Source organism: Scyliorhinus torazame, chromosome 24 (genome assembly GCF_047496885.1).
Source record: "Scyliorhinus torazame isolate Kashiwa2021f chromosome 24, sScyTor2.1, whole genome shotgun sequence".
Lineage (NCBI taxonomy): Eukaryota > Metazoa > Chordata > Chondrichthyes > Carcharhiniformes > Scyliorhinidae > Scyliorhinus > Scyliorhinus torazame.
In genome coordinates, this window is record NC_092730.1 from 4,103,114 (window position 1) to 4,124,722 (window position 21,609).

The window sequence follows — 21,609 nt, forward strand, 5'->3', positions numbered from 1 at the left end:
GTGACAGGGTACAGTGCGACAGGGTACAGTGCGACAGAGCACAGTGCGACAGGGCACAGTGTGACAGGGTACAGTGTGACAGGGCACAGTGTGACAGGACAGTGCGACAGAGCACAGTGTGACAGAGCACAGCGTGACAGAGCACAGTGTGACAGGGTACAGTGCGACAGGACAGTGCGACAGAGCACAGTGCGACAGGGTACAGTGCGACAGAGCACAGTGCGACAGGGCACAGTGTGACAGGGTACAGTGCGACAGAGCACAGTGTGACAGAGCACAGTGTGACAGAGCACAGCGTGACAGAGCACAGTGTGACAGGGCACAGTGTGACAGGGCACAGTGTGACAGAGCACAGTGTGACAGAGCACAGCGTGACAGAGCACAGTGTGACAGAGCACAGTGCGACAGAGCACAGTGTGACAGAGCACAGTGTGACAGAGCACAGCGTGACAGAGCACAGTGTGACAGAGCACAGTGCGACAGGGCACAGTGTGACAGGGTACAGTGCGACAGAGCACAGTGTGACAGAGCACAGTGTGACAGAGCACAGCGTGACAGAGCACAGTGTGACAGGGCACAGTGTGACAGGGCACAGTGCGATGTCTCCTAGACTCACCAATGAATTCGAAAGTCTCCTCGAAGTACTGCCGAAGGTCCTGCTTGCTGTTGTCCGTTGCTGGGATTCTCTTATAGCGCAGGCTGCCCGCCTGGGCATGGTAGAGTGGCAGGTGTGTGGTGACGTTGATCACGCATCCCACATGTAGCTGTTGCATCTTGGCCATGTCTTGGGCATCCCGCTCATTGCCCAGGTACAGGAACGGGAGGATGGGGCTGAGCTCGGCATTTTCCATATCAGGGGTCAAGGGGGCCACGGCCTGAGGGTCATCGAGTGACCCTCCACCGGCATCCTCTGATTGGTCCAAAGACCTTGGTTCGTTGCCAGTCGCATTTCTGTCACTCCCATCACCTGGAAAATCAGAGCAGAACAAATATCACTGATCAATGCTCGTTCTGTCACATCCCACATCTCTCCTCATTTCCCCATTCTCGTCACAGAATCATCACGGTGCAGAAAAACAGAGAACAATCCAGCACAGGAACAGGCCCTTCGGCCCTCCAAGCCTGCCCCGATCACGTGTCCTATCCAGACCAGCCGCCTGTATCATTCTATACCCAGTCTGTTCCTGTGTCTATCCAGATAAGTCTTACCGGTCGCTAACGTATCTGCCCCAACCACCTCACTTGGCCGTGCATTCCAGGCCACCACCACCCTCTGTGTAAAAAAGCTTCCCCGCACATCTCCACTGAACCTTCCCCCCCTCACCTTGAACCTGTGCCCCCTTGTAATTGCCATTTCCGCCCTGGGAAAAAGCCCCCAACTATTTACCCTATCTATACCCCTAATAATTTTATAAACTTGTATCAGGTCGTCCCCTCAGCCTCCGTCTCTCGAGGGAGAACAATCCCAGTTTATTCAATCCCTGCTCATAGCTAATACCCTCCATACCAGGCAACATCCCATGTAAACCTTTTCTGTATTCTCGTCAAAGCGGTGCGGTGACCAGAATTGCACAGTGTTCCAAATGTGGCTGGTTTAGCACAGTGGGCTAAACAGCTGGCTTGTAATGCAGAACCACGCCAGCAGCGCGGGTTCAATTCCCGTACCGTCTCTCCCGTTCTTAGCGCCGTTCCCCGGGCATCGTAACTGAGCGCCGTTCCCCGGGCACCGTGACTTAGCGCCGTTCCCTGGGCATCGTGACTTAGCGGCGTTCCCCGGGCATCGTGACTCAGCGCCGTTCCCCGGGCATCGTGACTGAGCGCCGTTCCCCGGGCATCGTGACTGAGCGCCGTTCCCCGGGCATCGTGACTCAGCGCCGTTCCCCGGGCATCGTGACTCAGCGCCGTTCCCTGGGCATTGTGACTGAGCGCCGTTCCCCGGGCATCGTGACTGAGCGCCGTTCCCCGGGCATCGTGACTCAGCGCCGTTCCTCGGGCATCGTGACTCAGCGCCGTTCCTCGGGCATCGTGACTGAGCGCCGTTCCCCGGGCATCGTGGCTGAGCGCCGTTCCCCGGGCATCGTGACTCAGCGCCGTTCCCCGGGCATCGTGACTGAGCGCCGTTCCCCGGGCATCGTGACTGAGCGCCGTTCCCCGGGCATCGTGACTGAGCGCCGTTCCCCGGGCATCGTGACTTAGCGCCGTTCTCCGGGCATCGTGACTTAGCGCCGTTCCCCGGGCATCGTGACCCAGCGCCGTTCCCCGGGCATCGTGACTCAGCGCCGTTCCCCGGGCATCGTGACGCAGCGCCGTTCCCCGGGCATCGTGACCCAGCGCCGTTCCCCGGGCATCGTGACTCAGCGCCGTTCCCCGGGCATCGTGACTGAGCGCCGTTCCCCGGGCATCGTGACTCAGCGCCGTTCCCCGGGCATCGTGACTCAGCGCCGTTCCCCGGGCATCGTGACTCAGCGCCGTTCCTCGGGCATCGTGACTGAGCGCCGTTCCCCGGGCATCGTGGCTGAGCGCCGTTCCCCGGGCATCGTGACTCAGCGCCGTTCCCCGGGCATCGTGACTGAGCGCCGTTCCCCGGGCATCGTGACTGAGCGCCGTTCCCCGGGCATCGTGACTGAGCGCCGTTCCCCGGGCATCGTGACTTAGCGCCGTTCTCCGGGCATCGTGACTTAGCGCCGTTCCCCGGGCATCGTGACCCAGCGCCGTTCCCCGGGCATCGTGACTCAGCGCCGTTCCCCGGGCATCGTGACGCAGCGCCGTTCCCCGGGCATCGTGACCCAGCGCCGTTCCCCGGGCATCGTGACTCAGCGCCGTTCCCCGGGCATCGTGACTGAGCGCCGTTCCCCGGGCATCGTGACTCAGCGCCGTTCCCCGGGCATCGTGACCCAGCGCCGTTCCCCGGGCATCGTGACTGAGCGCCGTTCCCCGGGCATCGTGACTGAGCGCCGTTCCCCGGGCATCGTGACTGAGCGCCGTTCCCCGGGCATCGTGACTGAGCGCCGTTCCCCGGGCATCGTGACTGAGCGCCGTTCCCCGGGCATCGTGACTGAGCGCCGTTCCCCGGGCATCGTGACTCAGCGCCGTTCCCCGGGCATCGTGACTGAGCGCCGTTCCTCGGGCATCGTGACTCAGCGCCGTTCCCCGGGCATCGTGACTGAGCGCCGTTCCCCGGGCATCGTGACTGAGCGCCGTTCCCCGGGCATCGTGACTGAGCGCCGTTCCCCGGGCATCGTGACTGAGCGCCGTTCCCCGGGCATCGTGACTGAGCGCCGTTCCCCGGGCATCGTGACTCAGCGCCGTTCCCCGGGCATCGTGACTGAGCGCCGTTCCCCGGGCATCGTGACTGCGCGCCGTTCCCCGGGCAGCGTGACTCAGCGCCGTTCCCTGGGCATCGTGACTCAGCGCCGTTCCCCGGGCATCGTGACTGAGCGCCGTTCCCCGGGCATCGTGACTCAGCGCCGTTCCCCGGGCATCGTGACTCAGCGCCGTTCCCTGGGCATCGTGACTCAGCGCCGTTCCCCGGGCATCGTGACTGAGCGCCGTTCCCCGGGCATCGTGACTGAACGCCGTTCCCCGGGCATCGTGACTCAGCGCCGTTCCCCGGGCATCGTGACTGAGCGCCGTTTCCCGGGCATCGTGACTCAGCGCCGTTCCCCGGCATCGTGACTGAGCGCCGTTCCCCGGGCATCGTGACTGAGCGCCGTTCCCCGGGCATCGTGACTCAGCGCCGTTCCCCGGGCATCGTGACTCAGCGCCGTTCCCCGGGCATCGTGACTCAGCGCCGTTCCCCGGGCATCGTGACTCAGCGCCGTTCCCCGGGCATCGTGACTGAGCGCCGTTCCCCGGGCATCGTGACTGAGCGCCGTTTCCCCGGGCATCGTGACTGCGCGCCGTTCCCCGGGCATCGTGACTCAGCGCCGTTCCCCGGGCATCGTGACTGAGCGCCGTTCCCCGGGCATCGTGACTCAGCGCCGTTTCCCAGGCATCGTGACTCAGCGCCGTTCCCCGGGCATCGTGACTGAGCGCCGTTCCCCGGGCATCGTGACTTAGCGCCGTTCCCCAGGCATCGTGACTCAGCGCCGTTCCCCGGGCATCGTGACTGAGCGCCGTTCCCCGGGCATCGTGACTGAGCGCCGTGCCCCGGGCATCGTGACTGAGCGCCGTTCCCCGGGCATCGTGACTGAGCGCCGTTCCCCGGGCATCGTGACTCAGCGCCGTTCCCCGGGCATCGTGACTAAGCGCCGTTCCCCGGGCATCGTGACTGAGCGCCGTTCCCCGGGCATCGTGACTGAGCGCCGTTCCCCGGGCATCGTGACTGAGCGCCGTTCCCCGGGCATCGTGACTTAGCGCCGTTCCCCGGGCATCGTGACTGAGCGCCGTTCCCCGGGCACCGTGACTGAGCCCCGTTCCCCGGGCATCGTGACTTAGCGCCGTTCCCCGGGCACCGTGACTGAGCGCCGTTCCCCGGGCACCGTGACTCAGCGCCGTTCCCCGGGCATCGTGACTGAGCGCCGTTCCCCGGGCACCGTGACTGAGCCCCGTTCCCCGGGCATCGTGACTGAGCGCCGTTCCCCGGGCATCGTGACTGAGCGCCGTTCCCCGGGCATCGTGACTTAGCACCGTTCCCCGGGCATCGTGGCTGAGCGCCGTTCCCCGGGCATCGTGACTCAGCGCCGTTCCCCGGGCATCGTGACTGAGCGCCGTTCCCCGGGCATCGTGACTCAGCGCCGTTCCCCGGGCATCGTGACTCAGTGCCGTTCCCCGGGCATCGTGACTGAGCGCCGTTCCCCGGGCATCGTGACTCAGCACCGTTCCCCGGGCATCGTGACTCAGCGCCGTTCCCCGGGCATCGTGACTCAGCGCCGTTCCCCGGGCTTCGTGACTGAGCGCCGTTCCCCGGGCATCGTGACTGAGCGCCGTTCCCCGGGCATCGTGACTCAGCGCCGTTCCCCGGGCATCGTGACTGAGCGCTGTACCCCAGGCATCGTGACAGAGCGCCGTTCCCCGGGCATTGTGACTCAGCGCCGTTCCCCGGGCATCGTAACTGAGCACCGTTCCCCGGGCATCGTGACTGAGCGCCGTTCCCTGGGCATCGTGACTCAGCACCGTTCCCTGGGCATCGTGACTGAGCGCCGTTCCCCGGGCATCGTGACTGAGCGCCGTTCCCCGGGCATCGTGACTGAGCGCCGTTCCCCGGGCATCGTGACTCAGCGCCGTTCCCTGGGCATCGTGACTCAGCACCGTTCCCCGGGCATCGTGACTCAGCGCCGTTCCCCGGGCATCGTGACTGAGCGCCGTTCCCCGGGCATTGTGACTCAGCGCCGTTCCCCGGGCATCGTGACCCAACGCCGTTCCCCGGGCATCGTGACTGAGCGCCGTTCCCCGGGCATCGTGACTCAGCACCGTTCCCCGGGCATCGTGACTCAGCGCCGTTCCCCGGGCATCGTGACTCAGCGCCGTTCCCCGGGCATCGTGACTGAGCGCCGTTCCCCGGGCATCGTGACTGAGCGCCGTTCCCCGGGCATCGTGACTGAGCGCCGTTCCCCGGGCATCGTGACTGAGCGCCGTTCCCCGGGCATCGTGACTGAGCGCCGTTCCCCGGGCACCGTGACTGAGCGCCGTTCCCCGGGCATCGTGACTGAGCGCCGTTTCCCGGGCATCGTGACTTAGCGCCGTTCCCCGGGCATCGTGACTCAGCGCCGTTCCCCGGGCATCGTGACTCAGCGCCGTTCCCCGGGCATCGTGACTGAGCGCCGTTCCCCGGGCATCGTGACTGAGCGCCGTTCCCCAGGCATCGTGACTCAGCGCCGTTCCCCGGGCATCGTGACTCAGCGCCGTTCCCCGGGCATCGTGACCCAGCGCCGTTCCCCGGGCATCGTGACTGAGCGCCGTTCCCCGGGCATCGTGACCCAGCGCCGTTCCCCGGGCATCGTGACTCAGCGCCGTTCCCCGGGCATCGTGACTGAGCGCCGTTCCCCAGGCATCGTGACTCAGCGCCGTTCCCCGGGCATCGTGACTCAGCGCCGTTCCCCGGGCATCGTGACCCAGCGCCGTTCCCCGGGCATCGTGACTGAGCGCCGTTCCCCGGACATCGTGACTCAGCGCCATTCCCCGGGCATCGTGACTGAGCGCCGTTCCCCGGGCATCGTGACTGAGCGCCGTTCCCCGGGCATCGTGACTCAGCGCCGTTCCCCGGGCATCGTGACTGAGCGCCGTTCCCCGGGCATCGTGACTGAGCGCCGTTCCCCGGGCATCGTGACCCAGCGCCGTTCCCCGGGCATCGTGACTGAGCGCCGTTCCCCGGACATCGTGACTCAGCGCCGTTCCCCGGGCATCGTGACTGAGCGCCGTTCCCCGGGCATCGTGACTCAGCGCCGTTCCCCGGGCATCGTGACTGAGCGCCGTTCCCCGGGCATCGTGACTGAGCGCCGTTCCCCGGGCATCGTGACTGAACGCCGTTCCCCGGGCATCGTGACTCAGCGCCGTTCCCCGGGCATCGTAACTGAGCGCCGTTCCCCGGGCACCGTGACTGAGCGCCGTTCCCCGGGCATCGTGACTGAGCGCCGTTCCCCGGGCATCGTGACTCAGCGCCGTTCCCCGGGCATCGTGACTCAGCGCCGTTCCCCGGGCATCGTGACTCAGCGCCGTTCCCCGGGCATCGTGACTGAGCGCCGTTCCCCGGGCATCGTGACTGAGCGCCGTTCCCCGGGCATCGTGACTGAGCGCCGTTCCCCGGGCATCGTGACTGAGCGCCGTTCCCCGGGCATCGTGACTGAGCGCCGTGCCCCGGGCATCGTGACTGAGCGCCGTTCCCCGGGCATCGTGACTGAGCGCCGTTCCCCGGGCATCGTGACTCAGCGCCGTTCCCCGGGCATCGTGACTAAGCGCCGTTCCCCGGGCATCGTGACTGAGCGCCGTTCCCCGGGCATCGTGACTGAGCGCCGTTCCCCGGGCATCGTGACTGAGCGCCGTTCCCCGGGCATCGTGACTTAGCGCCGTTCCCCGGGCATCGTGACTGAGCGCCGTTCCCCGGGCATCGTGACTCAGCGCCGTTCCCCGGGCATCGTGACTGAGCGCCGTTCCCCGGGCATCGTGACTGAGCGCCGTTCCCCGGGCACCGTGACTGAGCGCCGTTCCCCGGGCATCGTGACTGAGCGCCGTTTCCCGGGCATCGTGACTTAGCGCCGTTCCCCGGGCATCGTGACTCAGCGCCGTTCCCCGGGCATCGTGACTCAGCGCCGTTCCCCGGGCATCGTGACTCAGCGCCGTTCCCCGGGCATCGTGACTGAGCGCCGTTCCCCAGGCATCGTGACTCAGCGCCGTTCCCCGGGCATCGTGACTCAGCGCCGTTCCCCGGGCATCGTGACCCAGCGCCGTTCCCCGGGCATCGTGACTGAGCGCCGTTCCCCGGGCATCGTGACCCAGCGCCGTTCCCCGGGCATCGTGACTCAGCGCCGTTCCCCGGGCATCGTGACTGAGCGCCGTTCCCCAGGCATCGTGACTCAGCGCCGTTCCCCGGGCATCGTGACTCAGCGCCGTTCCCCGGGCATCGTGACCCAGCGCCGTTCCCCGGGCATCGTGACTGAGCGCCGTTCCCCGGACATCGTGACTCAGCGCCATTCCCCGGGCATCGTGACTGAGCGCCGTTCCCCGGGCATCGTGACTGAGCGCCGTTCCCCGGGCATCGTGACTCAGCGCCGTTCCCCGGGCATCGTGACTGAGCGCCGTTCCCCGGGCATCGTGACTGAGCGCCGTTCCCCGGGCATCGTGACCCAGCGCCGTTCCCCGGGCATCGTGACTGAGCGCCGTTCCCCGGACATCGTGACTCAGCGCCGTTCCCCGGGCATCGTGACTGAGCGCCGTTCCCCGGGCATCGTGACTCAGCGCCGTTCCCCGGGCATCGTGACTGAGCGCCGTTCCCCGGGCATCGTGACTGAGCGCCGTACCCCGGGCATCGTGACTGAACGCCGTTCCCCGGGCATCGTGACTCAGCGCCGTTCCCCGGGCATCGTAACTGAGCGCCGTTCCCCGGGCACCGTGACTGAGCGCCGTTCCCCGGGCATCGTGACTGAGCGCCGTTCCCCGGGCATCGTGACTCAGCGCCGTTCCCCGGGCATCGTGACTCAGCGCCGTTCCCCGGGCATCGTGACTCAGCGCCGTTCCCCGGGCATCGTGACTGAGCGCCGTTCCCCGGGCATCGTGACTGAGCGCCGTTCCCCGGGCATCGTGACTGAGCGCCGTTCCCCGGGCATCGTGACTGAGCGCCGTTCCCCGGGCATCGTGACTGAGCGCCGTGCCCCGGGCATCGTGACTGAGCGCCGTTCCCCGGGCATCGTGACTGAGCGCCGTTCCCCGGGCATCGTGACTCAGCGCCGTTCCCCGGGCATCGTGACTAAGCGCCGTTCCCCGGGCATCGTGACTGAGCGCCGTTCCCCGGGCATCGTGACTGAGCGCCGTTCCCCGGGCATCGTGACTGAGCGCCGTTCCCCGGGCATCGTGACTTAGCGCCGTTCCCCGGGCATCGTGACTGAGCGCCGTTCCCCGGGCATCGTGACTCAGCGCCGTTCCCCGGGCATCGTGACTGAGCGCCGTTCCCCGGGCATCGTGACTGAGCGCCGTTCCCCGGGCATCGTGACTGAACGCCGTTCCCCGGGCATCGTGACTCAGCGCCGTTCCCCGGGCATCGTAACTGAGCGCCGTTCCCCGGGCACCGTGACTGAGCGCCGTTCCCCGGGCATCGTGACTGAGCGCCGTTCCCCGGGCATCGTGACTCAGCGCCGTTCCCCGGGCATCGTGACTCAGCGCCGTTCCCCGGGCATCGTGACTCAGCGCCGTTCCCCGGGCATCGTGACTGAGCGCCGTTCCCCGGGCATCGTGACTGAGCGCCGTTCCCCGGGCATCGTGACTGAGCGCCGTTCCCCGGGCATCGTGACTGAGCGCCGTTCCCCGGGCATCGTGACTGAGCGCCGTTCCCCGGGCATCGTGACTGAGCGCCGTTCCCCGGGCATCATGACTGAGCGCCGTTCCCCGGGCATCCTGACTGAGCACCGTTCCCCAGGCATCGTGATTCAGCGCCGTTCCCCGGGCATCGTGACTCAGCGCCGTTCCCCGGGCATCGTGACTCAGCGCCGTTCCCCGGGCATCGTGACTGAGCGCCGTTCCCCGGGCATCGTGACTGAGCGCCGTTCCCCGGGCATCGTGACTGAGCGCCATTCCCCGGGCATCGTGACTGAGCGTCGTTCCCCGGCCGTCGTGACTCAGCGCCGTTCCCCGGGCATTGTGACTCAGCGCCGTTCCCCGGGCATCGTGACTGAGCGTCGTTCCCCGGGCATCGTGACTGAGCGCCGTTCCCCGGGCATCGTGACTGAGCGCCGTTCCCCGGGCATCGTGACTGAGCGCCGTTCCCCGGGCATCGTGACTGAGCGCCGTTCCCCGGGCATCGTGACTTAGCGCCGTTCCCCGGGCATCGTGACTGAGCGCCGTTCCCCGGGCATCGTGACTCAGCACCGTTCCCCGGGCATCGTGACTCAGCGCCGTTCCCCGGGCATCGTGACTCAGCGCCGTTCCCCGGGCACCGTGACTGAGCGCCGTTCCCCGGGCACCGTGACTTAGCGCCGTTCCCCGGGCATCGTGACTGAACGCCGTTCCCCGGGCATCGTGACTGAGCGCCGTTCCCCGGGCATCGTGACTGAGCGCCGTTCCCCGGGCATCGTGACTCAGCGCCGTTCCCCGGGCATCGTGACTGAGCGCCGTTCCCCGGGCATCGTGACTGAGCGCCGTTCCCCGGGCATCGTGACTGAGCGCCGTTCCCCGGGCATCGTGACTGAGCGCCGTTCCCCGGGCATCGTGACTGAGCGCCGTTCCCCGGGCATCGTGACTGAGCGCCGTTCCCCGGGCATCGTGACTGAGCGCCGTTCCCCGGGCATCGTGACTGAGCGCCGTTCCCCGGGCATCGTGACTGAGAACCGTTCCCCGGGCATCGTGACTGAGCGCCGTTCCCCGGGCATCGTGACTCAGCGCCGTTCCCCGGGCATCGTGACTCAGCGCCGTTCCCTGGGCACCGTGACTGAGCGCCGTTCCCCGGGCATCGTGACTTAGCGCCGTTCCCCGGGCAACGTGACTGAGCGCCGTTCCCCGGGCATCGTGACTGAGCGCCGTTCCCCGGGCATCGTGACTGAGCGCCGTTCCCCGGGCATCGTGACTCAGCGCCGTTCCCCGGGCATCGTAACTGAGCGCCGTTCCCCGGGCATCGTGACTCAGCGCCGTTCCCCGGGCATCGTGACTTAGCGCCGTTCCCCGGGCATCGTGACTGAGCGCCGTTCCCCGGGCATCGTGACTCAGCGCCGTTCCCCGGGCATCGTGACTGAGCGCCGTTCCCCGGGCATCGTGACTCAGCGCCGTTCCCCGGGCATCGTGACTCAGCGCCGTTCCCCGGGCATCGTGACTTAGCGCCGTTCCCCGAGCATCGTGACTGAGCGCCGTTCCCCGGGCATCGTGACTCAGCGCCGTTCCCCGGGCATCGTGACTGAGCGCCGTTCCCCTGGCATCGTGACTCAGCGCCGTTCCCCGGGCATCGTGACTCAGCGCCGTTCCCCGGGCATCGTGACTCAGCGCCGTTCCCCCGGCATCGTGACTGAGCGCCGTTCCCCGGGCATCGTGACTGAGCGCCGTTCCCCGGGCATCGTGACTGAGCGCCGTTCCCCGGGCATCGTGACTGAGCGCCGTTCCCCGGGCATCGTGACTGAGCGCCGTTCCCCGCGCATCGTGACTCAGCGCCGTTCCCCGGGCATCGTGACTTAGCGCCGTTCCCCGGGCATCGTGACTGAGCGCCGTTCCCCCGGCATCGTGACTTAGCGCCGTTCCCCGGGCATCGTGACTGAGCGCCGTTCCCCGGGCATCGTGACTGAGCGCCGTTCCCCGGGCATCGTGACTGAGCGCCGTTCCCCGGGCATCGTGACTTAGCGCCGTTCCCCGGGCATCGTGACTTAGCGCCGTTCCCCGGGCATCGGGACTGAGCGCCGTTCCCCGGGCATCGTGACTTAGCGCCGTTCCCCGGGCATCGTGACTGAGCGCCGTTCCCCGGGTATCGTGACTGAGCGCCGTTCCCCGGGCATCGTGACTTAGCGCCGTTCCCCGGGCATCGTGACTTAGCGCCGTTCCCCGGGCATCGTGACTGAGCGCCGTTCCCCGGGTATCGTGACTGAGCGCCGTTCCCCGGGCATCGTGACTGAGCGCCGTTCCCCGGGCATCGTGACTGAGCGCCGTTCCCCGGGCATCGTGACTGAGCGCCGTTCCCCGGGCATCGTGACTTAGCGCCGTTCCCCGGGCATCGTGACTGAGCGCCGTTCCCCGGGCATCGTGACTGAGCGCCGTTCCCCGGGCATCGTGACTCAGCGCCGTTCCCTGGGCATCGTGACTCAGCACCGTTCCCCGGGCATCGTGACTCAGCGCCGTTCCCCGGGCATCGTGACTGAGCGCCGTTCCCCGGGCATTGTGACTCAGCGCCGTTCCCCGGGCATCGTGACCCAACGCCGTTCCCCGGGCATCGTGACTGAGCGCCGTTCCCCGGGCATCGTGACTCAGCACCGTTCCCCGGGCATCGTGACTCAGCGCCGTTCCCCGGGCATCGTGACTCAGCGCCGTTCCCCGGGCATCGTGACTCAGCGCCGTTCCCCGGGCATCGTGACTTAGCGCCGTTCCCCGGGCATCGTGACTGAGCGCCGTTCCCCGGGCATCGTGACTCAGCGCCGTTCCCCGGGCATCGTGACTGAGCGCCGTTCCCCTGGCATCGTGACTCAGCGCCGTTCCCCGGGCATCGTGACTCAGCGCCGTTCCCCGGGCATCGTGACTGAGCGCTGTTCCCTGGGCATCGTGACTGAGCGCCGTTCCCCGGGCATCGTGACTGAGCGCCATTCCCCGGGCATCGTGACTGAGCGTCGTTCCCCGGGCATCGTGACTCAGCGCCGTTCCCCGGGCATTGTGACTCAGCGCCGTTCCCCGGGCATCGTGACTGAGCGTCGTTCCCCGGGCATCGTGACTGAGCGCCGTTCCCCGGGCATCGTGACTGAGCGCCGTTCCCCGGACATCGTGACTCAGCGCCGTTCCCCGGGCATCGTGACTGAGCGCCGTTCCCCGGGCATCGTGACTGAGCGCCGTTCCCCGGGCATCGTGACTCAGCGCCGTTCCCCGGGCATCGTGACTGAGCGCCGTTCCCCGGGCATCGTGACTGAGCGCCGTTCCCCGGGCATCGTGACCCAGCGCCGTTCCCCGGGCATCGTGACTGAGCGCCGTTCCCCGGACATCGTGACTCAGCGCCGTTCCCCGGGCATCGTGACTGAGCGCCGTTCCCCGGGCATCGTGACTGAGCGCCGTTCCCCGGGCATCGTGACTGAACGCCGTTCCCCGGGCATCGTGACTCAGCGCCGTTCCCCGGGCATCGTAACTGAGCGCCGTTCCCCGGGCACCGTGACTGAGCGCCGTTCCCCGGGCATCGTGACTGAGCGCCGTTCCCCGGGCATCGTGACTCAGCGCCGTTCCCCGGGCATCGTGACTCAGCGCCGTTCCCCGGGCATCGTGACTGAGCGCCGTTCCCCGGGCATCGTGACTGAGCGCCGTTCCCCGGGCATCGTGACTGAGCGCCGTTCCCCGGGCATCGTGACTGAGCGCCGTTCCCCGGGCATCGTGACTGAGCGCCGTTCCCCGGGCATCATGACTGAGCGCCGTTCCCCGGGCATCCTGACTGAGCGCCGTTCCCCGGGCATCGTGACTGAGCGCCGTTCCCCGGGCATCGTGACTGAGCGCCGTTCCCCGGGCATCGTGACTGAGCGCCGTTCCCCGGGCATCGTGACTCAGCGCCGTTCCCCGGGCATCGTGACTCAGCGCCGTTCCCCGGGCATCGTGACTGAGCGCCGTTCCCCGGGCATCGTGACTGAGCGCCGTTCCCCGGGCATCGTGACTGAGCGCCGTTCCCCGGGCATCGTGACTGAGCGCCGTTCCCCGGGCATCGTGACTGAGCGCCGTTCCCCGGGCATCGTGACTGAGCGCCGTTCCCCGGGCATCATGACTGAGCGCCGTTCCCCGGGCATCCTGACTGAGCACCGTTCCCCAGGCATCGTGATTCAGCGCCGTTCCCCGGGCATCGTGACTCAGCGCCGTTCCCCGGGCATCGTGACTCAGCGCCGTTCCCCGGGCATCGTGACTGAGCGCCGTTCCCTGGGCATCGTGACTGAGCGCCGTTCCCCGGGCATCGTGACTGAGCGCCATTCCCCGGGCATCGTGACTGAGCGTCGTTCCCCGGGCATCGTGACTCAGCGCCGTTCCCCGGGCATTGTGACTCAGCGCCGTTCCCCGGGCATCGTGACTGAGCGTCGTTCCCCGGGCATCGTGACTGAGCGCCGTTCCCCGGGCATCGTGACTGAGCGCCGTTCCCCGGGCATCGTGACTGAGCGCCGTTCCCCGGGCATCGTGACTGAGCGCCGTTCCCCGGGCATCGTGACTTAGCGCCGTTCCCCGGGCATCGTGACTGAGCGCCGTTCCCCGGGCATCGTGACTCAGCACCGTTCCCCGGGCATCGTGACTCAGCGCCGTTCCCCGGGCATCGTGACCCAGCGCCGTTCCCCGGGCATCGTGACTGAGCGCCGTTCCCCGGGCATCGTGACCCAGCGCCGTTCCCCGGGCATCGTGACTCAGCGCCGTTCCCCGGGCATCGTGACTGAGCGCCGTTCCCCAGGCATCGTGACTCAGCGCCGTTCCCCGGGCATCGTGACTCAGCGCCGTTCCCCGGGCATCGTGACCCAGCGCCGTTCCCCGGGCATCGTGACTGAGCGCCGTTCCCCGGACATCGTGACTGAGCGCCGTTCCCCGGGCATCGTGACTGAGCGCCGTTCCCCGGGCATCGTGACTGAGCGCCGTTCCCCGGGCATCGTGACTGAGCGCCGTTCCCCGGGCATCGTGACTCAGCGCCGTTCCCCGGGCATCGTGACTGAGCGCCGTTCCCCGGGCATCGTGACTGAGCGCCGTTCCCCGGGCATCGTGACTGAGCGCCGTTCCCCGGGCATCGTGACTCAGCGCCGTTCCCCGGGCATCGTGACTGAGCGCCGTTCCCCGGGCATCGTGACTGAGCGCCGTTCCCCGGGCATCGTGACCCAGCGCCGTTCCCCGGGCATCGTGACTGAGCGCCGTTCCCCGGACATCGTGACTCAGCGCCGTTCCCCGGGCATCGTGACTGAGCGCCGTTCCCCGGGCATCGTGACTCAGCGCCGTTCCCCGGGCATCGTGACTGAGCGCCGTTCCCCGGGCATCGTGACTGAGCGCCGTTCCCCGGGCATCGTGACTGAACGCCGTTCCCCGGGCATCGTGACTCAGCGCCGTTCCCCGGGCATCGTGACTGAGCGCCGTTCCCCGGGCACCGTGACTGAGCGCCGTTCCCCGGGCATCGTGACTGAGCGCCGTTCCCCGGGCATCGTGACTCAGCGCCGTTCCCCGGGCATCGTGACTCAGCGCCGTTCCCCGGGCATCGTGACTCAGCGCCGTTCCCCGGGCATCGTGACTGAGCGCCGTTCCCCGGGCATCGTGACTGAGCGCCGTTCCCCGGGCATCGTGACTGAGCGCCGTTCCCCGGGCATCGTGACTGAGCGCCGTTCCCCGGGCATCGTGACTGAGCGCCGTTCCCCGGGCATCGTGACTGAGCGCCGTTCCCCGGGCATCATGACTGAGCGCCGTTCCCCGGGCATCCTGACTGAGCACCGTTCCCCAGGCATCGTGATTCAGCGCCGTTCCCCGGGCATCGTGACTCAGCGCCGTTCCCCGGGCATCGTGACTCAGCGCCGTTCCCCGGGCATCGTGACTGAGCGCCGTTCCCTGGGCATCGTGACTGAGCGCCGTTCCCCGGGCATCGTGACTGAGCGCCATTCCCCGGGCATCGTGACTGAGCGTCGTTCCCCGGGCATCGTGACTCAGCGCCGTTCCCCGGGCATTGTGACTCAGCGCCGTTCCCCGGGCATCGTGACTGAGCGTCGTTCCCCGGGCATCGTGACTGAGCGCCGTTCCCCGGGCATCGTGACTGAGCGCCGTTCCCCGGGCATCGTGACTGAGCGCCGTTCCCCGGGCATCGTGACTTAGCGCCGTTCCCCGGGCATCGTGACTGAGCGCCGTTCCCCGGGCATCGTGACTCAGCGCCGTTCCCCGGGCATCGTGACTCAGCGCCGTTCCCCGGGCATCGTGACCCAGCGCCGTTCCCCGGGCATCGTGACTGAGCGCCGTTCCCCGGGCATCGTGACCCAGCGCCGTTCCCCGGGCATCGTGACTCAGCGCCGTTCCCCGGGCATCGTGACTGAGCGCCGTTCCCCAGGCATCGTGACTCAGCGCCGTTCCCCGGGCATCGTGACTCAGCGCCGTTCCCCGGGCGTCGTGACCCAGCGCCGTTCCCCGGGCATCGTGACTCAGCGCCGTTCCCCGGACATCGTGACTCAGCGCCGTTCCCCGGGCATCGTGACTGAGCGCCGTTCCCCGGGCATCGTGACTGAGCGCCGTTCCCCGGGCATCGTGACTCAGCGCCGTTCCCCGGGCATCGTGACTGAGCGCCGTTCCCCGGGCATCGTGACTGAGCGCCGTTCCCCGGGCATCGTGACCCAGCGCCGTTCCCCGGGCATCGTGACTGAGCGCCGTTCCCCGGACATCGTGACTCAGCGCCGTTCCCCGGGCATCGTGACTGAGCGCCGTTCCCCGGGCATCGTGACTCAGCGCCGTTCCCCGGGCATCGTGACTGAGCGCCGTTCCCCGGGCATCGTGACTGAGCGCCGTTCCCCGGGCATCGTGACTGAACGCCGTTCCCCGGGCATCGTGACTCAGCGCCGTTCCCCGGGCATCGTGACTGAGCGCCGTTCCCCGGGCACCGTGACTGAGCGCCGTTCCCCGGGCATCGTGACTGAGCGCCGTTCCCCGGGCATCGTGACTCAGCGCCGTTCCCCGGGCATCGTGACTCAGCGCCGTTCCCCGGGCATCGTGACTCAGCGCCGTTCCCCGGGCATCGTGACTGAGCGCCGTTCCCCGGGCATCGTGACTGAGCGCCGTTCCCCGGGCATCGTGACTGAGCGCCGTTCCCCGGGCATCGTGACTGAGCGCCGTTCCCCGGGCATCGTGACTGAGCGCCGTTCCCCGGGCATCGTGACTGAGCGCCGTTCCCCGGGCATCATGACTGAGCGCCGTTCCCCGGGCATCCTGACTGAGCACCGTTCCCCAGGCATCGTGATTCAGCGCCGTTCCCCGGGCATCGTGACTCAGCGCCGTTCCCCGGGCATCGTGACTCAGCGCCGTTCCCCGGGCATCGTGACTGAGCGCCGTTCCCTGGGCATCGTGACTGAGCGCCGTTCCCCGGGCATCGTGACTGAGCGCCGTTCCCCGGGCATCGTGACTGAGCGTCGTTCCCCGGGCATCGTGACTCAGCGCCGTTCCCCGGGCATTGTGACTCAGCGCCGTTCCCCGGGCATCGTGACTGAGCGTCGTTCCCCGGGCATCGTGACTGAGCGCCGTTCCCCGGGCATCGTGACTGAGCGCCGTTCCCCGGGCATCGTGACTGAGCGCCGTTCCCCGGGCATCGTGACTGAGCGCCGTTCCCCGGGCATCGTGACTTAGCGCCGTTCCCCGGGCATCGTGACTGAGCGCCGTTCCCCGGGCATCGTGACTCAGCACCGTTCCCCGGGCATCGTGGCTCAGCGCCGTTCCCCGGGCATCGTGACTCAGCGCCGTTCCCCGGGCACCGTGACTGAGCGCCGTTCCCCGGGCACCGTGACTTAGCGCCGTTCCCCGGGCATCGTGACTGAACGCCGTTCCCCGGGCATCGTGACTGAGCGCCGTTTCCCGGGCATCGTGACTGAGCGCCGTTCCCCGGGCATCGTGACTGAGCGCCGTTCCCCGGGCATCGTGACTGAGCGCCGTTCCCCGGGCATCGTGACTGAGCGCCGTTCCCCGGGCATCGTGACTGAGCGCCGTTCCCCGGGCATCGTGACTGAGCGCCGTTCCCCGGGCATCGTGACTGAGCGCCGTTCCCCGGGCATCGTGACTGAGCGCCGTTCCCCGGGCATCGTGACTGAGAGCCGTTCCCCGGGCATCGTGACTGAGCGCCGTTCCCCGGGCATCGTGACTCAGCGCCGTTCCCCGGGCATCGTGACTCAGCACCGTTCCCCGGGCATCGTGACTCAGCGCCGTTCCCCGGGCATCGTGACTCAGCGCCATTCCCTGGGCACCGTGACTGAGCGCCGTTCCCCGGGCATCGTGACTTAGCGCCGTTCCCCGGGCAACGTGACTGAGCGCCGTTCCCCGGGCATCGTGACTTAGCGCCGTTCCCCGGGCAACGTGACTGAGCGCCGTTCCCCGGGCATCGTGACTGAGCGCCGTTCCCCGGGCATCGTGACTGAGCGCCGTTCCCCGGGCATCGTGACTCAGCGCCGTTCCCCGGGCATCGTAACTGAGCGCCGTTCCCCGGGCATCGTGACTCAGCGCCGTTCCCCGGGCATCGTGACTTAGCGCCGTTCCCCGGGCATCGTGACTGAGCGCCGTTCCCCGGGCATCGTGACTCAGCGCCGTTCCCCGGGCATCGTGACTGAGCGCCGTTCCCCGGGCATCGTGACTCAGCGCCGTTCCCCGGGCATCGTGACTCAGCGCCGTTCCCCGGGCATCGTGACTTAGCGCCGTTCCCCGGGCATCGTGACTGAGCGCCGTTCCCCGGGCATCGTGACTCAGCGCCGTTCCCCGGGCATCGTGACTGAGCGCCGTTCCCCTGGCATCGTGACTCAGCGCCGTTCCCCGGGCATCGTGACTCAGCGCCGTTCCCCGGGCATCGTGACTCAGCGCCGTTCCCCCGGCATCGTGACTGAGCGCCGTTCCCCGGGCATCGTGACTGAGCGCCGTTCCCCGGGCATCGTGACTGAGCGCCGTTCCCCGGGCATCGTGACTGAGCGCCGTTCCCCGGGCATCGTGACTGAGCGCCGTTCCCCGCGCATCGTGACTCAGCGCCGTTCCCCGGGCATCGTGACTTAGCGCCGTTCCCCGGGCATCGTGACTGAGCGCCGTTCCCCCGGCATCGTGACTTAGCGCCGTTCCCCGGGCATCGTGACTGAGCGCCGTTCCCCGGGCATCGTGACTGAGCGCCGTTCCCCGGGCATCGTGACTGAGCGCCGTTCCCCGGGCATCGTGACTTAGCGCCGTTCCCCGGGCATCGTGACTTAGCGCCGTTCCCCGGGCATCGGGACTGAGCGCCGTTCCCCGGGCATCGTGACTTAGCGCCGTTCCCCGGGCATCGTGACTGAGCGCCGTTCCCCGGGTATCGTGACTGAGCGCCGTTCCCCGGGCATCGTGACTTAGCGCCGTTCCCCGGGCATCGTGACTTAGCGCCGTTCCCCGGGCATCGTGACTGAGCGCCGTTCCCCGGGTATCGTGACTGAGCGCCGTTCCCCGGGCATCGTGACTGAGCGCCGTTCCCCGGGCATCGTGACTGAGCGCCGTTCCCCGGGCATCGTGACTGAGCGCCGTTCCCCGGGCATCGTGACTTAGCGCCGTTCCCCGGGCATCGTGACTTAGCGCCGTTCCCCGGGCATCATGACTGAGCGCCGTTCCCCGGGCATCGTGACTGAGCGTCGTTCCCCGGGCATCATGACTGAGCGCCGTTCCCCGGGCATCGTGACTTAGCGCCGTTCCCCGGGCATCGTGACTGAGCGCCGTTCCCCGGGTATCGTGACTGAGCGCCGTTCCCCGGGCATCGTGACTGAGCGCCGTTCCCCGGGCATCGTGACTGAGCGCCGTTCCCCGGGCATCGTGACTGAGCGCCGTTCCCCGGGCATCGTGACTTAGCGCCGTTCCCCGGGCATCGTGACTTAGCGCCGTTCCCCGGGCATCATGACTGAGCGCCGTTCCCCGGGCATCGTGACTGAGCGTCGTTCCCCGGGCATCATGACTGAGCGCCGTTCCCCGGGCATCGTGACTTAGCGCCGTTCCCCGGGCATCATGACTCAGCGCCGTTCCCCGGGCATCGTGACTGAGCGTCGTTCCCCGGGCATCATGACTGAGCGCCGTTCCCCGGGCATCGTGACTCAGCGCCGTTCCCCGGGCATCGTGACTCAGCGCCGTTCCCCGGGCATCGTGACTCAGCGCCGTTCCCCGGGCATCGTGACTCAGCGCCGTTCCCCGGGCATCGTGACTGAGCGCCGTTCCCCGGGCATCGTGACTCAGCGCCGTTCCCCGGGCATCGTGACTCAGCGCCGTTCCCCGGGCATCGTGACTCAGCGCCGTTCCCCGGGCATCGTGACTTAGCGCCGTTCCCCGGGCATCGTGACTGAGCGCCGTTCCCCGGGCATCGTGACTCAGCGCCGTTCCCCGGGCATCGTGACTGAGCGCCGTTCCCCGGGCATCGTGACTGAGCGCCGTTCCCCGGGCATCGTGACTGAGCGCCGTTCCCCGGGCATCGTGACTGAGCGCCGTTCCCCGGGCATCGTGACTGAGCGCCGTTCCCCGCGCATCGTGACTCAGCGCCGTTCCCCGGGCATCGTGACTTAGCGCCGTTCCCCGGGCATCGTGACTGAGCGCCGTTCCCCCGGCATCGTGACTTAGCGCCGTTCCCCGGGCATCGTGACTGAGCGCCGTTCCCCGGGCATCGTGACTGAGCGCCGTTCCCCGGGCATCGTGACTGAGCGCCGTTCCCCGGGCATCGTGACTTAGCGCCGTTCCCCGGGCATCGTGACTTAGCGCCGTTCCCCGGGCATCGGGACTGAGCGCCGTTCCCCGGGCATCGTGACTTAGCGCCGTTCCCCGGGCATCGTGACTGAGCGCCGTTCCCCGGGTATCGTGACTGAGCGCCGTTCCCCGGGCATCGTGACTTAGCGCCGTTCCCCGGGCATCGTGACTTAGCGCCGTTCCCCGGGCATCGTGACTGAGCGCCGTTCCCCGGGTATCGTGACTGAGCGCCGTTCCCCGGGCATCGTGACTGAGCGCCGTTCCCCGGGCATCGTGACTGAGCGCCGTTCCCCGGGCATCGTGACTGAGCGCCGTTCCCCGGGCATCGTGACTTAGCGCCGTTCCCCGGGCATCGTGACTTAGCGCCGTTCCCCGGGCATCATGACTGAGCGCCGTTCCCCGGGCATCGTGACTCAGCGCCGTTCCCCGGGCATCGTGACTCAGCGCCGTTCCCCGGGCATCGTGACTCAGCGCCGTTCCCCGGGCATCCTGACTGAGCGCCGTTCCCCGGGCATCATGACTGAGCGCCGTTCCCCGGGCATCGTGACTGAGCGCCGTTCCCCGGGCATCATGACTGAGCGCCGTTCCCCGGGCATCGTGACTCAGCGCCGTTCCCCGGGCATCGTGACTCAGCGCCGTTCCCCGGGCATCGTGACTCAGCGCCGTTCCCCGGGCATCGTGACTGAGCGTCGTTCCCCGGGCATCATGACTGAGCGCCGTTCCCCGGGCATCGTGACTCAGCGCCGTTCCCCGGGCATCGTGACTCAGCGCCGTTCCCCGGGCATCGTGACTCAGCGCCGTTCCCCGGGCATCGTGACTTAGCGCCGTTCCCCGGGCATCGTGACACAGCGCCGTTCCCCGGACATCGTGACTGAGCGCCGTTCCCCGGGCATCGTGACTTAGCGCCGTTCCCCGGGCATCGTGACTTAGCGCCGTTCCCCGGGCATCGTGACTGAGCGCCGTTCCCCGGGCATCGTGACTGAGCGCCGTTCCCCGGGCATCGTGACTGAGCGCCGTTCCCCGGGCATTGTGACCTAGCGCCGTTCCCCAGGCATCGTGACCTAGCGCCGTTCCCCTGGCATCGTGACTGAGCGCCGTTCCCCGGGCATCGTGACCTAGCGCCGTTCCCCAGGCATTGTGACCTAGCGCCGTTCCCCGGGCATCGTGACCTAGCGCCGTTCCCAGGCATCGTGACCTAGCGCCGTTCCCCGGGTATCGTGACTGAACGCTGTTCCCTGGGCATCGTGACTCAGCGCCGTTCCTCGGGCATCGTGACTCAGCGCCGTTCCCCGGGCATCGTGACTGAACGCTGTTCCCCGGGTATCGTGACTGAACGCTGTTCCCTGGGCATCGTGACTCAGCGCCGTTCCCCGGGCATCGTGACTGAGCGCCGTTCCCCGGGCATCGTGACTGAGCGCCGTTCCCCGGGCATCGTGACTGAGCGCTGTTCCCCAGGCATCGTGACTTAGCGCCGTTCCCCGGGCATCGTGACTGAGCGCCGTTCCCCGGGCATCGTGACTGAGCGCCGTTCCCCAGGCATCGTGACTTAGCGCCGTTCCCCGGGCATCGTGACTGAGCGCTGTTCCCCGGGTATCGTGACTGAACGCTGTTCCCCGGGTATCGTGACTGAACGCTGTTCCCTGGGCATCGTGACTCAGCGCCGTTCCTCGGGCATCGTGACCTAGCGCCGTTCCCCGGGCATCGTGACTGAACGCTGTTCCCCTGGCATCGTGACCTAGCGCCGTTCCCCGGGCATCGTGACTTAGCGCCGGTCCCCGGGCATCGTGACTGAGCGCCGTTCCCCGGGCATCGTGACTGAGCGCCGTTCCCCCGGCATCGTGACTCAGCGCCGTTCCCCGGGCATCGTGACTCAGC

At 68.3% G+C, this 21,609-nt stretch overlaps 1 protein-coding gene across 1 annotated transcript in view; it reads right to left on the minus strand.

Annotated features, from left to right (window-relative positions):
• LOC140399828 (dual specificity protein phosphatase 10-like) overlaps nt 1–21,609 on the minus strand; it is a 41,630-nt gene that overhangs the window by 15,451 nt on the left and 4,570 nt on the right. The window contains exon 2 of the mRNA XM_072489281.1: nt 617–967. Coding sequence (XP_072345382.1) covers nt 617–967 — 351 coding nt within the window. The remainder of the gene's footprint in view (nt 1–616; nt 968–21,609) is intronic.